The sequence below is a fragment of the Rhincodon typus genome, chromosome 7 (assembly GCF_021869965.1).
Source record: "Rhincodon typus isolate 14 chromosome 7, sRhiTyp1.1, whole genome shotgun sequence".
NCBI classification, from domain to species: Eukaryota; Metazoa; Chordata; class Chondrichthyes; order Orectolobiformes; family Rhincodontidae; genus Rhincodon; species Rhincodon typus.
In genome coordinates, this window is record NC_063338.1 from 73759800 (window position 1) to 73777781 (window position 17982).

General features: G+C 38.8%; 1 protein-coding gene across 1 annotated transcript in view; it reads left to right on the top strand.

The window, feature by feature from the left end:
• Positions 1–17982, top strand: part of LOC109915955 (rho GTPase-activating protein 15) — a 580076-nt gene that overhangs the window by 178831 nt on the left and 383263 nt on the right. Inside the window, exon 7 of the mRNA XM_048599243.1 lies at positions 12434–12523. Within this exon, the coding sequence (XP_048455200.1) occupies positions 12434–12523 (90 nt within the window). The remainder of the gene's footprint in view (positions 1–12433; positions 12524–17982) is intronic.

The following is a 17982-nucleotide window of genomic DNA, read 5'->3' on the forward strand; positions in this document are numbered from 1 at the left end:
AAGCTTGAAAAATTAAATTTTAAAAATGTGTGTTAGTGCTTTTGCACTTAAACAAATACTTACTGAGTTATATTTAAGGCAGAGATAGATAGGTTCTTGATTAGTCAGGGGATGAATGGCTACAGGGAGAAGGCAAGAGAATGGGTTTGAGAAACGTAGCCATGATTGAATGGTGGAGCAGACTGAATGAATGGGCCAAATTGCCTAATTTTGCTCCATATTTTATGGTTTTATGGTCTAATTTGAAGTTCATTCTCACGATGACAAATGGGTGCATTGAACTGCAATTGTACTGCGTCTGTTTAAGAAGGTAGCTCACCGCCACCTTCTCAAAGGCAACTCAAGATGGGTAATAAATTCTGGCCCAGTCAGTGATACCCACATTCTGTGGATGAATATTTTAAAAGTTAATGGAACATTGATCTGCTCATGACCAAAAACAAAGTTGTTGAAAACGCTCAGCAAGTCTGGCAGACTGAAACAAAAACAAGAATAGTTCTGAGGAACGGTCACTGGACCCAAAACGTTAACTCTGTTTTTTCCTTCACAGATGCTGCCAGACCTGCTGAGCTTTTCCAGCCACTTTGTTTTTGTTCCTGATTTACAGCATCCGCAGTTCTTTCGGTTTTTATATTGTTCTGCTCATTACTTCTTGAGGCATAGGGATTTTTGTGGCTGGGGCTGTTTTCCAGTGGAATTTGTTTTCAAACCAGAGTTAAATAGCATGGTGATTTGATTTATGTCCAACATTTAAACTCTAGGTCTACATGTATATCAGGACCTTATTAAGAGTATTTCATGGAAACAAATAATGTTCAAAACATTGACAACTTCTTGTTTTCCTTGCAGTTGTGGAGAGATGAATTTGTTAGTAACATTTAATGTAACTTTTAGTGACATTTCAATTCTTGGATCCATTTACCATTTTAAATTTTAAAAATTGCAGTGAGAGAAGAGATCAGCCTTTTCAGACATTAGGGAATTTTTCAAGGAAATAACTGTGTGCATTTTATTTCAGTAATTTTGCTACCATTAGAATGGGAAAGAGTGAGCCTTAGTGGTAGCATTTCTTTATTTTTGTCAGAAGTTTCAGGTCTTAAAAATCCCAGGGAGGAGAGGCTCAGGGTGAAATACATTATTACTGGGGATTTCAGTTGGGGTGACGAGGTTCTAAAGCATATTAAGATTAATAAGGAGGAGTATTACATGATTTAGCGGGCATAAAGGTGCATAAACCGCGCCCCCCCACCCAAGTCCTGATAAGCTGTATTCTAGGCTAGGTAGGGAGATAAAGAAGGAAATTGCTGGAGCCCTGGCACAGATATTTAATATTTTGCTAGCCAGAGATGAAGGGCCAGATGACTGGAGGATAGCTAATGCAATTCCTTTGTTCAAGAAGAAGGGCAACACGGATAGGCCAGGTAATTGCAGACCAGTTATTCTGACATCAGTATTAGGGAAATTATTGGAAAAATTTTTGAGGAACAATGGCAGATGGAATTTTATCTTGATAAGTGCATTTTGGGAGATCTAATAGGGGAAGTATATACACAAGGAATGGTAGGTCTTTTGGAGTACTGAGGAATAAAGGGACCTCTATGTGTATAACTCCATAGATCCCTGAAGGTGTCAGCACAGGTAGGTACTGAGGCGAGGAAGGCATACTTGCCATCATTATCCAAGGCATAGGATATAGGAGCAACTTTATAAAACATTGGCTAGGCCACAGGTGGAATACTGTGTGCAGTTCTGGTCAGCACACTATTGGAAAGATGTGATCGCACCAGAGAGGGTGCAGAGGAGATTCACCAGAATGTTGTCTGGGATGAAAAGTCTTAGTTACGAGGAAAGACTGGATAGGCTGAGTTTGTTTTCTGTGGAGCGAGGGAGGTTGGTGGGTGATCTGATTGAGATATACAAAATCATGAGAAGCACAGATAGGATAGATCGTGAGAACCTTTTGCCCATGGCATATGTCTAAGACCAGAATGCACAAGTATTGGGTGAGGAGTAAATGGTTGAGAAGAGATCTGAGGAAGAAATGTTTCACCCGGAGGATGGTTGAAATATGGAATGTGCTGGCTGAGAAGTTGGTGGAGGCAGGTACACACACAACGTTTCAGAAGCATCTGGATGAGCACTTAAAATGCCAGAGCATTGAAGGCTATACACCAAGTGCATCAAAATGGAATTAGTGTAGTTTATTGTTGGTCTTCTTAGACATGGTGGGTTGAAGGGCCAGTTTCTATGCTGTATGACTCTCTGTAACTAGGTCGGGCAGCAATGGGTGAATTCCAGGTTTAAATGCAGAGGAGTACTGACATCTGATGGGTGGCAGTTCCTCAGCGTATGGATAATGGGCACCTATAAAACCTTACTGCCATGTAGGGCAGGGCACCTTTTCAGCTGCTATATAGTTAGCTGCAGCCATGGAAGGCGCATTCACATTTCAGGCAGTCAGACTGTTAATTAGGGAATGACTCCTGTCACTGCTTCACACCATTCTCCAAGGGAAGAGTGTGAAGATATGAATACTACAACAGCTACTACTGGAGATTCACAGACCAAGGGAAAAGCTATCAATTTAAAATACGAAAGTCGTTGCAGACTGCTTGACATGCGGCTCAGAATCAGCATCAAGACAAGATCAAAACTATATATATAAAACACATATTGTGCTACTATACTACTGGGCTCCAGTCATGCATTTTTTTTAATCGAAAGTCACATTTTCCATTTTATCAATTTTTTAGAACATTCCATATAAAGTGAAAAAACAATGAAACTAGAACAACAAAATATTTAATGTGCTGAATTATGCAAATGACATGGGGAAAAAACAAAAATGTACACATTCAGATATAATTTAATGCATTTCCATCATTAAAATTGAATCTGGGATGTTAAAATGAAAGATTGTATCTACTTGAGGAAACGTTTGAGAACATTTCGTTTTCATCAAACAATGCTTTGGCATCAGTAAATATTTCGACAAAAATCGAATGAACTCGGACAAAGAATAATAGTTTTAAGTTAAATATTTTAGATATTCCAACTTGACTTTTTCAAATTGAGAAAGCGTGCATGATGCAAGATGATTTGGCCAGGAAGATGAAATAAGTTATCAGACTTTAAAGATTTTGCTAACCATCGTTACATTTTGGCCCAGGGAAATTCTGAAGCAGTCACTATCGAGTACCAGCCTCAAACCTACATTGTCACAAGTGCTTGAGTCCCTCTCACAGCACTGGTCATTGCAAATACTCAGTCATTCATGTTATGGCAGGATTACATCTCACCTGCAGTGAGAGAGCAAAAATGGTACTACTTGGAATCTTATGACTGTGATGGCTGCTTCAATTGCTGGGCAGAGAGCCAACAAGGCTCCTGTGTTGCTGTTTTTTGAGGAGGAATGTTGCATCTTGTGTCACTCTGGCACTCAACAAGTCAAGTATTCAGTCAAGATCAAAGATCGTGGGGAACACAACTCCTGCTCATCAAGAGCTGCTGGCTGACCAGAGGCATTAATTGTCCACTTAAGGGCCTCAATTGGTAACCAGGCAGGAAAGCTGCCCACAAATCTGAACCTCTACCCCTGAACTGAAGAGCTTGCGTTGAAGTTCCACCTGCTCCAGAGGAGTGTTATAAAATCTTAGAACAGGTTGCTTAGATAAATAGGTCAAATTAAAACAAAACAAGGCAGCTCTTGTCTAACTAAATGCCCCACCACCAAATTCACACCGGGGTGGGCACAAGATTCACTTCTTAGCTTGACTGGTGAAAATATTGTCACTTACTTGCCACTGGATATCACCTGACTCTCTGAACTGGTGGAGGTGAGCTATATTTTTTGTGCAAGTCAAGGTATATCCAGTTGGTGAATGCAAAACATAAAATTGTTTAATGATTGACCAACAGAAATGTACTTTTGATGACACCAGTCAAACACTGTCAACATTTTCTTTTTTTCCTCATGGCTACTGAGAGCATGCTCATAGAGCGCCTTTCCTTTTTAGAATCTGATGACAAATTTGATCATGATTGAGCCTGGCTGATATGTTTGAAATAATTTCAGCAAGGTATTTCAGCAATAGTAAAGGACAGCTTAAACCACTGAACTCAATTCAATTCCTGCAATTTGGAATTTAGAGCAAGGTAGTTTATCGAGAACTTTTTTTTTTGTTGAAAGAAAATAATAAACCTGACATGTTCCAAGTCTGTAACCAATAAAACTGACAAGTACAAGATGGATAAATTCTGCTGTATGTATCGTGAAAGAGTCTACATGACAGGGATCACAGGCACAGATCATTTCAGAGTTACTGCAGAATCAGAGCAATTGGACTTATCAGACTTTGTAGCTTGTGGGTGGAAAAGCTGGCAGATTCGGTTATTAAGCAGTCACCGAACTCAAACCTGGGACACTGAGATTATGAAACATGTGCTCTTATTGCTACAATGCCATCATGCCTCAGGTCAAATACTTCTTTTAAACATAAGAAAATCCAGATAAGGTATAATAAAAAGTGCATTGTATTTTGAACAAGTTAGCAGGAACTGTCAGGGTCAACAAAAAGTCATCGTTGCTAAAATGTTGTCAAAAACAAATGGTATGAATTAAAATTAACTGCATTTCTAGGCCAGTACTGTGATGTGGAGGATTATTTCCAGTTAGTAATGTCAGGACACAGAATTTGAATATGTATTCAAATGAAGTTTACCTTACATTGTGTATAATTTAACTAATCAGTCCAAGCTTCAGTGACAGCAAAGAGAAAGCTATAACAGAGACATATAAACAAATTAGACAGTAAACCTTAATTTATGTGATAAGTGGAATTTACTCAATCACTTAGGCTGTTCTCGTGTTTACTAAAACACAGTAAAAAGAGCCTAAGTACTGCATTTAATGGATCTAACCCCATTATAGATGCTTTAGTTTACATACATTGAAGGAGTTATAGTCAAATACCACAAGCCATAAAACATGGACTGATAAACAAATTTAACCAATCAGTAAATTAGTGAATCCATGAATGGAATGTGTGATATCTGTTGGTAATTGTCTAGAACTTGTTTACAACTGTATCTACTATTCAAGATTGAGTGATTACAGCTTCATACATTTAGATAGGTGTTTTAACTCTCTTTTAAGATCAGCTTGATTATGGTAATGATTATGCATTGTAATTTACTTCAAACCACACAAATTTATTTTTTCCATCTCTTTGTCTAATGATTTTCCTGCATAATGGTGGAGCAATTGGTCAGGTATTATGTTTAAAATTAGTGTCCCGGTTTCACACTGGTGTTTATTTATCAGATTATCAGCATTTTGCATAATAAATGTGCATTCACTTTACTTTGACCACATAAGGAAAGCTATGTTTGTATACAACAAAGAAAATCTTTAAATGTTATCAAACCTTGTGAAGTCAATGGAAACAGAAACAAGTATAATGGAAAAGTGGTCCGAACACCGCCAAATCAACATCAGGGAATTGGAAATTTACATTGTGACTATCTAAGGAGTGCAGTATTAAAACAATGCTGCACTACTGGAGGTGCCATCTCTCAGATGAGACATTAAACCGAAACCCGTTTGCCCCCTCAAGTAGATGTAAAAAGTCCTAATGCTCTATTCTGAGGAAGACCTTGGGAGAATTGATATCTATTTATCCTTCAATCAAGATTGCTAAAACAGATTATCTGGTGATAATCTTTTCTGTTTGTGGAAGCTCACTGTGTAGATATTGACCATGTTCCATACAATAAAACAGGAATTTCATTTCAAAAACGCTTAACTGACAATTGAGCACTTTAGGACTTCTTGAGGTCGTGAAAAACACGACATACATGCGAGCATTTCTTTATTTTCCCCATGCTCAATATGGAACACTGCAAAAAGTGATTTACAGATGCTCATTGAATATGTGCGAGCTACTGATCTAATTATTTTGTTATTCAACAGTCCGGTTACTTACTGGCTTAGCAGTAGGGTGAAGCAGTAGCAGCACAAGCAGTGACAAAGGAAGCTAGTGTAGACAGTATGGTGGCATTACCAGTGCTGGCAGGTCAGTTTTAATCTTTCATCATAAGACAACCCTGTTTCTGATTTCCTCCATATTAGGTCTCAACTTATGCATACACTTTTCTTTCAAACTGTTCAATTTGTGAAGACATTTGAAATCTGGAATTTATAAACTTTACACCATGGTCAGAATTTAATAGTCATGGTAGTGACCTGCCAGTAACTGGAGAAACAATAGGAACCCTCACCGTGAGGGAATAAGGATTAAGTCCCAATCAGCCCATCGGCTGTCATTAGAGTTATTCCGGGGACATTTCCCTGCTGGACTTCCTGCTGCAGAGCACATGTTCTACCCCCTAAGAGAAGCCAGTGTTTCATGCCAGCAAATCTCCAATATTGGCAGTCCCATTGAAAATAGTGGTTACTGTTGTACTGCAGTAGGCTGATTCAAGGATTATCATTGAAACCAATTAACCTAAGGAAATGATCAACTTGAGGAACTATGGTTATGGATCTGAAGAGCTTAGTCAAAACAGATATGAATTTAAGTCACAGGCAATATCATTGTTTAGAAATAGGGATGGGCAATAAATACTGACCTAGCCAGTGGCAACCATATTGCTTGAACAAATAAAGATACAAAGCCTAATATAAAACTGGGATGAATATCAGCAACAAGTACAAGGTTAATTAACCACTAAGGTTTACATTTTCCTAAGGTGGCTATTTACATCTGGGTATGAGCAAGATATTTAATGTAAGCTGAGTTCCTGATTTGCTATTCTTCTTTCAATATTCTTTTCAATATCTATAATTGATCATTAACTAGGCTAAGAGCCCACATCCTGAAAGCTGGCTTTTCATCCATATATTTTGTTGGGCAGTTGGTATTTCTAGTATACGAGCTTAAAACTGGCACTTAAAATCCTTTTGCATAACTGGATGTCTGTTCTAAGGATTGAAGGAAATGGACATGCCATTCCCATTTTTTGTTGAATCCCTACAGTGTGGTAGCAGGCTATTTGGCCCAACAAGTCCACACTGACTCTCTGAAGAGCAACCCACCCAGACTCACCCCCCTAGCCTATCCACGTAAGCCTACATTTCCCATGGCTAATCCATCTAACCTATGCATCCCTGGACACTATGGGCAATTTAGCATTGCCAGTCCATCTAATTTGCACATTTTTGGACTGAGAGGAAACCAGACCACCCGGAGGAAACCCACACAGCCATCTTGTGGAAACTCCGCATAGTCACCTGAGGCTGGAATTGAATCGGGGTACCTGGTGCTGTGAGGCAGCAGTGCCACCCATTGAGCTGCTTTGCCACCCCCTTTTTTGAAAAGAAAAACATTTTCATCAGGGAGTTGTTAACATTATACATCTTGATGCAACTTGGACAAATGAGGAATGTTTTTACTTTTAAATAACATATCTACGATCATTGCATCAACAGAGTGAAATCAAATATATTTTCCGTGTTTTAGACTGCATTGTGTTTATCCACCTCAATATAGTTTTGAAGTAACTATCCATGATAATTCTTGAATTTGATTAACCTCAGAAGTCGATTTCTTGTGGGCACAAGATGCCTTCTGGGTGTGGTTTGGTATGACATGTTTTGCTGAACACTTGCAAAATATTGTAGACAAGCAAGATTCGCTGCTTGATGGTCAGTATTCCTTTTCCTGTCTGCAACTTGGTGCTCAGTACCAAATATATCAGAACAATGAAACACTAAAACCTGGCATTTTTTTGAATCCAAGAACTTTTGTTTCTGACTAAGATATTTAAGGGAGAGAGAGAGAGAAAATAAATACTTAAATTTATACAGCACCTTTCACAACTGGTATGGGATTGTCACATAGATTATCAATATGAGATATTCATCTCTGATTTTAATACCTGAGATGTTCATGGACAAAAGTTACTTTTCAAAAGAGGGCAAATATTAATCTAAATTGGAAAGAGAAAGTGCCGGAGAAACTCTGCCAGCATCATTAGAGAGAAAGTGGAGTGAACATTTTGAGTCTTAAATGAATATTTTTCATCTGAAGAGGAATCATACTGGACTTGAAATATTAATTATTTTTCTATCTCCATGAATGCCACCAGACCTGCTGATTTTCTCTAGCATTTTCTGTTTTTCATTCAGATTTCCAGAAACCACAGTGCTTTCCCTTTAAAAACAGATCTAAAATAGCTGCTGTGATCATAGAACATAGAACAGTACAGCACAGTACAGGCCCTTTGGCCCGCGATATTGTGCCGACCTATTATCCTACTCTAAGATCAAACTACCCTGCATACCCTACATTTTTACTATCCTCCATGTGCTATCCAAGAGTCACTTAAATGTCCCTAATGTATCTGACTCTACTACCACTGCTGGCAGCACATTCCACACACCCATCAGACTCTATGTAATGAACCTACCTCTGACATCTCCCCTGTACCTTCCTCCAATCACCTTAAAATTATGCCCCCTCGTAATACTCACTTCTGATCACTTGACCAGGTTGAGCCAAGCTGAGGAAACCATGAGTAAACTGGGATAAGTTTGATCTGAAATTTTAAAAATGCGTTGAAACACAGATCTGTAACATCTGATTGATCAGCACCTCTTGGCTAATGAGCAGCAACGTTGAGAGAAAAATACATGTAAATTAAGCTGGAAGCCTCCCTCTACCTGTCTGTCTCAACATTAGAGTGTGTGCCCTGTGAAAAAAGCAGATTGGAACAACAGCCATTCACTGAGGAACTTCAGCACTGCTGATGATACAAGTCAATGAATAATCAACTGGTGGCAGGTTTAAAATTTAACATCTCAAGGACTCCAAAAACTTCAAAATGCAAGTGCCTTTTCCATCCTTTGTATAAGAAACTCTCTTTGGCAATTCAAATCAAGATGGCAGCAGCAGAGTAGACAGCATCCAAGTTCCTGAGCCTAAGGGTTGTCCACTCCATCTGCTTTTCTCATTTTCTTTGTCATTTTCGTTTTACCTTCTCGGGGGAGCTTGGTCGTGGCGGCATTGGCAACAACAGCATTGAGGAAGGTGGAAGCCAGTAGGGTAGCGGCTTAATCGGGGTCTGGAGCATGGTGGTGGCTGGTGAGCCCAGAACGAGACCCTAGCAGACAGTGGCGAGGCGGCTGGTGAGCCCAAGAGTGGGAATCTGACAGCAACGGAGGGGCGAGCACAGGACCTGGCATCAGCTGCTACATCGGCAAAGGTGACTTTGGCCAGTGGTGAGAGATGACACCTGAGGACCGGCAACTTCAATGTTGGTTGGGTGCGGCGTTGGTGGCGGCAGTGGTGAAGCGGTGGCAGAAGGGTTAGGGACTCTGTTCAAGCTGAATCTTGTTTTAAAATTATTATTGTTATATTATTCAAAATGGTGTGTGATCATGGTAACGGTGGAAGCTTTTCACTATATTTTATTGTATTTGTCACTTTAACATGCACATAACAATAAACCATTCATCCATTAATTGTAAGACACATTACCTGTGTTTGCCTGTGTGTTGGAAATCTGGTTTTAAATTTTTCAAAGATAGTAGGTAATACAATTCCTCTTTGTTTCACTTGAGAAAACCTTGTATTTTGGCTGCTTCATTTTAATTTAGTTAATTATATGCCCATGGAATTGTGGTGCCTGGCTGCTAAAAGTATAAATATTTGTTCCAACTGACAGAGAGGGTCTTGTAAAGAGAGGATCTAATTCCCCACATTCCCTTCCCATCACTTAGTTGTAAGACAGCCACAAGATATCTTAAAGTGCTTTGCGGCCAATAAAGTTCCTTTGAGCTGTGATCATGTAAGTAAAGTAGGAAAAGAAAGAAAGATTTCCATTTATGTAGTACCTTTTATGATGTCCCATGGCTCAGAAAATTTGGCTGTCCACCCAAAAAAAAATTATGGGTCCACCACTGTTAGTCAATTTGTTGCAATCATGATTTTGTTTTGGACCAAGGGATCTCATTGAATGCTAGATCAAATTTGATGACCTACTTCTGCTCCTACATCTTATGGTCTTATTATGATTAAAGTGTGCTCCTGGTCTAATGCTCTGTAAACAGACTTTAATGAGCAGATTAACTTTTCATGAATTTTAGGCTCCAGATGTATGGGATTCTCCTGTAAGTATCAGCTCAGGCCATTTGCAGAGTAGATAAATGATTTGAACTACCCAATCTCTCATTGAACATTAAAAGCATTGCTCAATTATCATCTGCCATCGTCCAGGTGTTCGCCTTCAACAACTCAGCAACTACTCAGAAGTAGTTAAATATTCATCTCCAGCAATCTGAAACATTGGAAAATAACTAGAGTTCAGCAATGACTGTAACAAATAAATGTTGATGGATTTTCCAGAGGTGGATTTTGCTTTCCATCATGAAGGAGAAAGATATAGCCTATTTTAAATAGTTACTATCTTAACAACCCTATTTCTTCAAGAAAACCAATGCTACATTACTGGTGAGATGCAATGGCTAAAACTTACACTAATTCTTGAAGCTAGCTAATTGAAAAAATGGAAATAAAAACAAAATGGTTCTGAAGAAAGGTCACTGGACCTGAATCACTAAGGCTGATTTCTCTCCACAGATGCTGCCAGACATGCTGAGTTTTTCCAGCAATTTATGGTTTTGTTTCTGATTTAAGCATCCGCAGTTCTTTTGTTTTTTTTTGTTTAATTGAAGAAATGGTGCAGACTTCAGGATGTTTTGCTCTTTCATGACTTGTACATGTGATGGAGGTCAGACGATGGTGCTAGAGGACTTAAAATGCATGAAACTAAATAAAATGCTGAGCCTTCATATGGTGTGCTTCCAGGCTATGGTAGATGATAATCGAATCATGCTTTCCACGTTCAGTGTGAGACTTTCGGGAACTCTGGAGTCCAGTATCCACAGAAATCAGTTGGGGACTTAGCACATAGGATACATTTGGCAAAGACCTCAGGCACCATGGCTGGCTGCCACCAGCTTGCTTTTGGGCCGTGAACAAAGAAAACAGGCACTTTAATTATGAAGTGGTTTCATAATTTACTTTAACCCTTTACTTTTCACACTTAAACTGAAATGATAATGGCATCAATGTTTTTGTTACTTCGCATACACCATGTGCAGGCTAAGTGGATTAGCCACGGGAATTGCAGGGTTACAGGGATAGGGTAGGGGGGGTGGGTCTGGGTGGGATGCTCTTCGGAGGGTCGGTGAGGACTTGTTGGGATGAAAGACCTGCTTCCACGCTGTGGGGATTCTATGATTCTAAACAAGCTCTCTACACCAAGTTTTGTCATGGCAATTGGTTACCAGAAAGGCAAAAGACAACGTCAAAGCCTTCCTAATAGAATGCAACATCCCCATAAGTCATAGAAACCTCTTGTTAAGACCACATGGGAATGTCTTGCCAAGACGACCCAAACTACAGAAGAGGCATCTATGAGTGTGCCAAACATTTTGGGTGTTGCCGACAGGCCCAGGAGGAGGCCAAGCCCAGACATTAAGAGGAGCCTGCAGAGACCTGAAGTCCCACCCACCCACCTCATCAAACAGCAGCTGCCCTAGCTGTGACAGGCATCCAGTATTGACCTGTTTGGTTGCCTTAGGACAAACAACTCTGGAGTGGTATATAGTCATCCTCGGTCTAGAGCGGCTGCCTGAGAAGCTGGAAAGGGGACTGAGTGGCACAATAGGACTTGAATTTAATCGTGCTCCAATGTGATAGTATTATTTGTAGGTCATCAGGGTTGAATGTCAAAGCAGTTGGTTTACTCTCGCCAGCACTGACAGGATTACAGGGCAGCAAGCCACCAATTCATGATCACTAAATGACAGTCTTACTCAGAGAGGTCATTATGAAGAATTGTGAAAGTGAAACAACTGAGAGAGGCAGTAGATGGTGCTGTTTCTTGTTTTGTGTTGACACACTGCTAGGAAAAATAAGAGTGTTTTACTTGCAGCCACCTACTTGAAAGTATTTGCTGTCAATTTTGGGTAAAGGTAGGAAGAAATTTATTTAAAACTCCAGCATTAAAATCCATAATCTTGGAAAAACTCAAAACATCGCCAGAACACATATGTTTAAAGATTTGATCCTATTAAATAATGATATTCATATTATGTTTTCGACTATGATTTTTTAAAAAACTTCTATTCCACTATAACACAGATAAATTACTCCTTTCACTGCCTACGTTTTGATGTTTGATGTGAAATGTCCTATCTTATACAGTGATGAGCACTGGAGTGAGCTATTAAATATTGTTTTCAATTTCATCTGAACCTGTCAAAACAGTCTTTTCTCTTTCTTCTTGAATAATCCTCACATTTTCAGTATCTGGTCACAGTTTTTGAGATTTGGAGATGACAATGTTTCTCCCTCTCTGTGTGCAGAAAACAGGCTGTAAACCAGAGAACGTGGACCTATGTGGTGCTCAGATTGACTGGGCAAAAGACAAATCCAGCAGAAAGAATGTGCTTCAGGTAGGATAGTTTTGAAAATAACATGATCAACCTTGTACTGATTTCACTTGTGTGGCTTAAAATTGTTTAGTACTACAGGTTTAGTAGAACAGCTGTCATTTTTTGAAATTGATGAATAAAAGACGGTACATAGAACTCATTGAGGTGAAACATCATGTTGAAGTGCAAGAACCTCTATGTACTATATGCATGACAGTTCAGTAAAAAGAATTTCACTTGGAAAAGCCTTTTTTTAAACTACATTAAACCATGTTGCTATCTTATAGCTAACTGCTGCAATCTATTCTATTTATAGAAACAGTGACACCTACATCAACTGCCTCTGTTGGAAAGGAAGCAGTTGGAACTAAAATCACAATAGTGCATTTACAACTAGATTACCCACTTACTTTACATTAACTGCTATATTCCATCTCAGGTTTTCATGGGCAGTCAGTTCTATACACCTGATTGCAAACTCCATGAAACCATGCAAACAGATGCGCTGTGATGGACATTAAGATCACCTAAAGAAATGAGCGACATATTCATCAGATTGTATTCCATGGCCTGTACTCTCAATAAAATTTGTTATGCAAGAGATACAGACAGAAGAAAAAGGCAAGTTTTCAAGTTATTTTGAAGGGCCAGAAAGGACCAAAGTGTTTCCCCAGGGTCAACATGAACAACCGTCATTCAAGGCTGTCACCCTCTTTCTCCCCTTGATCATGCCTCCCATCCAGACCAATCAGCCTCTTAAAATTACTTCTGATCAATGTTGGCAAGCAGCTACAGAGTATCCATGAAGGCTTTGCAGGTTGTAGGATGTATGTTGATGTGTCTTGTCCCTCAAAATGGACTAGACCTCTCACTCAAAGTATTGAGCAGCCAGCCCAAGCATTCCTCCAGTCTGTTACCCAAATGTTGAAATTCTCCCCTGTGCTTCATGTGCCTTTTTTTTATTGTGACCATTGGATAGGGCGTTGTTTTCTAGTTGATTACACAGCCAACTATTTAATTTTATCTCATCACTGCCAAATTAAAATTGTGCAACTGAGTAACCATTGTGTAATGCATTAGAGTTGAAATTACCCAGTGTGCTATTAGTAAGGTGCTCCGTAATGTTTTCATTTGAAATTCCTTTGTCCATTTTGAAAAAACTAAGGTTTCAAATGTGGACCCTCCATTATGACAATCTGACACAAAGGATTCCTGTCCTTGCCACAGATGTTAAGTGGGCACTGTATAAAACTGATAAGTCAGCTGAAATAGGCCAAGCAGGATTGTACAAAGATGTCAAATATTGAATAAAACTGGTACAACTCAAAAAGAAGCCACCAGGAAGCTTCTATAGTGGTACTATTATTTCACAGTTTATAATTCTCTTCAGTTTTTGCTATCTTTTATCACATACACATTACCCTCTTCAATTGGGTTAAATTACATTGTGTTTGAATCTCTTTCCAAGAAATCTGTTTCATAGTTATCCATTAACTACATCCTTCAGAAATCTTGAGAGATCTTTGGAGCTCAGTGTGAAAGAGCTTTTCTTCTCCATCCAACTTCAATCACATTTACATGCAGCCTTTTTATAAAGCCACTCAGCACTTCATTTTGTAGATATATACAATATGATAGCCTCTCCTACCGTCTCAAGTCTGAAGAGTTTAATAAAAGCTACTTTTCTAAAATGCTTACACAAGATTGTAGTCCTAATGTTGGTGACCGCACAGTTTATTTGTACTGCTGCCTGTGGCTAAAAACACACATGTTCCAAGATTGCAGCCAGTGATTATCTGATAAGGCTGGCTGTGAGAAGTTTGGTTTAGATTAAAACAGGTTGCATCAGCTTTGCTAAAGGCAAGCTTTATTTTTGTCACTTAAATAGCCCGAGTTTTCTAGCGAACTGACATGTTTAAAATATTTTCTATGTTAGATGGTAGTTTAATGCTCATTTTTGGTCAGAAATTTGAGGCGATGAGGATTGGAAAGGATTACTGTATAAGCTCAAATACTCCAAAGTGTCATCAACATAACAGTGTATGTAATGACTAAACAAAACCATCTTAAAGGCGGACAATACTGTCAATCAACAGCAGGGGGTTAAGTGCTTCAGAAAATATGCCATGGCCTGACATTCATTTGTCATGAATAATTTTGTATGTGTGCATGTGTGTGGTGTGTAGATGCTTGCTTGTAATGTTCTGAAATCCCTGCACCTTTTTTACATTTTAAATGGAGCGGTGAAGTCTTCTTGGGGGAGCTGGCGGTAGATTTAAAATTTAAATTTGTGCTGCATTTTCTAATGTTGAAACATATGATTTTTCCATTACAAGCTGATGCAGCACATCTTAGCTGCACTGCTGGCACCAAAACAAAAGGTTGTGCAAAGCTGTCGTTTACAAAATGTTTCAAATGATGTTGTCGAGCTGGGTTTCACTTCAAAATCATGCATTGCTTTCAGAAGGATGTTGCTTTTCTTCATTCCATCTATTGCAAGTGATTTCAGCTTCTGCATGGAAAAGGGCTAAAGGAATAGCAGATTTAAATTGCACTGTTTGGAGTTATAGAATCAAGCACAAAAAAGAATAATATCAGCAGTATTTAAAGCAGCCTTCTTCTGGGGATATCTTTGAACACATTGTTAACACACTGTTCAATAAAATATACTTAGTCTTGCCTAAAATTCGATTTGCAAATGCAATATGCCCAGCATTCACAAATATTTTAAAATGTGTTACTTTTACCCCTGATTTTAGACTATATATCTGCTATTTTTTAAAAGAAAATAGTTTAATCCTTATTGTGATTGTGTGCCTTCCCACATTTTCTTTCTAACGGGAAGCTGCAAAATTGGGTCACAGTCTTCTTCAAGCTTTTTCAAATCTTTCCTGCTTGTTTGACAGGAGTCATGCTTGATGAAAAACAATTCAAACAAAGGTGTCCTCTTATTTTTCTAAAGTGAGGCCATCAATCTTGAATCACATTTTATTTTTGGGTCAATTGATTATGTTTGTGCTTGCTGAATACTAGATAAGGTTTATGCTGAGGACGTAGCGGTCAGAACTGACAGAGAGGATATTGCAAAACTGATTTATGTTTTTCGTGATGAAAACAAAAAGCTTTTGGATTATGCAAAATTGTCACATATTTAGTTGTATTGTATCAGAAAACATCTAGGAATGTTACATACTTTGTTGAATGTAGAACAAGATGCCTTCTGAACAAAATTGAAATGGCAAAGATCATTTAAACTTAGGCAAAATGGCAAATAAAATGCAGATCTCTGCAAAAGTTTCTCATCATTACAGTTTACAGATGCTGCTTTCTGACAACATCCTTGTTAATTCAGATTTATTTCCATACACCCTATATTAGGCCAGTGAAGGAGAAAAAAAAACTTTTTGATCTTTGTCCATAATGATGACACATTTAAAATGTTTACATTTTCTTTTTGAAGTGTTTGCATTTTTATTAAATTGAGGGAAATAGCCTTAAATGCTCTTTCCCAAAGTAATATTTATTTTCTTACATTTCTCCTCAGTGACTTTTGTGCAAAAGTCAGCTAGATGTTCCATAACAATCAAACCTAAATATTTACAAGAAAATGCAAACTATTGCAGTCCATATTTAGAAAGGGCTAAACAATCCTAAATCAAATAGTAATAATAATTATTGTCTCTCAAGTCAATTTTTGTTTTTTATCCATCGTTTCTTTGTTTTAAATTATACGATAAAGTGAATGTTGAAGGGCTATGTGGTTCTTGCATATCATGCTTAGGCAATTATCTTTTGAAAAATTAAACAATAGTCTCGTCATAACTCATGTCATTTATTTGTAGTTGTAAGGCTTTGTTATTGGCAGCTTTTACCAGTTTATTGAGTACTGTTTAGTAATTAAGAAAAAGTAATTAATGAACATAATAATAACACAGCGGCTGATGTTCTGCAGCTGCAGATTGTGAGAGCTTCTGGACACTGCTGGTGATCCAGGAATACGTATCTGCAATAAGTGTCTGCAGCTTGAGGGTCTTTAGTTCATAATCATTGAGCTGGAGGTTAAACTGCAGACAATATGACATATCAGGGAGAGTTTGTAGCTGGACACCTTGGTCCTAGAGATGGGCATACATTTTAGGATAGAGTTTTCTGATTTAGTAAATGGTCAGGGAAAGGAGGGTATAACTGCAAGTGAGATAGGTATAGAGATCCAGAAGGTAGAAGTGGAGTCATAGAGTTATACAGCATGGAAACAGACCCCTTTGGGTCCAACTTGTCCATGCCAACCAAATTTCTTAAACTGATCTAGTCCCATTGGCCAGCATTTGGCTCATATTTCTCTCAACCGTTCCTATTCATGTACTCATCAGGATGCCTTTTAAATGCTGTAATTGTACCTGCCTGCACTACCTCCTCTGGCAGCTCGATCCATTCATGCATCACTCTCTGCATGAAAAGGTTGCCCCTTAGGTCCCTTTTAAATCTTTCCCCTCTCACCTCAAACCTATGCCCCCTAGTTTTGGACTCCTCTACTTTGGGAAAAAGACTTTGGCTATTCATCCAATCCATGCCCCTCATGATTTTATAAACCTCTACAGGGTTAGCCTTCAGCCTCCAACACTTCAAGGGTATAAAAAGCCCCAGCTTGTTTAGCCTCTTCCTATAGCTCAAATCCCCCAATCCTGCAAACATCCTTGTAAATCTTTTCTGAACACTTTAAAGTTTAGCACCATCTTTCCTTTAGCAAAGAGACCAGAATTGTATGCAATATCCTAGAAGTGGTCTCACCATCTGTCATGTTGCGGCTCGTGTACAGCCACAACGTGATGTTCCAACTCCTTTACTCAATGCACTGTCCAATGAAAACAAGCACCTTCTTCACCACCCTGTCTACCTGCGACTCCACTTTCAAGGAGCTATGCACCTGCACCCCTAGGAGAAATGGTGAGGTTTCCCCTTTGAGTCAGTAGAATGGTGAATAGTTTGAGACAATGATGTGGGTGAGTGCATTTGAGTGGACACAATGCACGCAATATTGAGAGTTGCTGCCCATGTGCCTTGGTGAGAAATGTGTTCACTGAATGTTGGAGTGAATAGTGGCTCTGAGAAAAGATAGTGGCATTAACTTTGTTGAGAACAATTGATTATTGATGTTTTATCTGCACTATTGGGTCGCTCTTCTTTTTCAGGACACAGCACTGTCCCAGCCTGATATTTGGTTGCAGCTTAGCATGGTATGATGGCTTGGCCTCCCAGTGGTCCACAGGAAGAAGCACTGCCCTTCTTTCTACCACACCACCCTGTTTGAATATTCATGTATGATACTGTTCCTCCTAGAGAAAGGAGTCAGTTAAGAAAGGTTAGGAAATAGGTTACTTTAGTGAAAGAGTTTTACTTTGAAAGTGCCAAACCAAAAATGTTTTGTGTAAAGCCCTGTGGGTTTAAGCTCAGTTGAAGAAAAAGTCTATCAAACTTTCAAC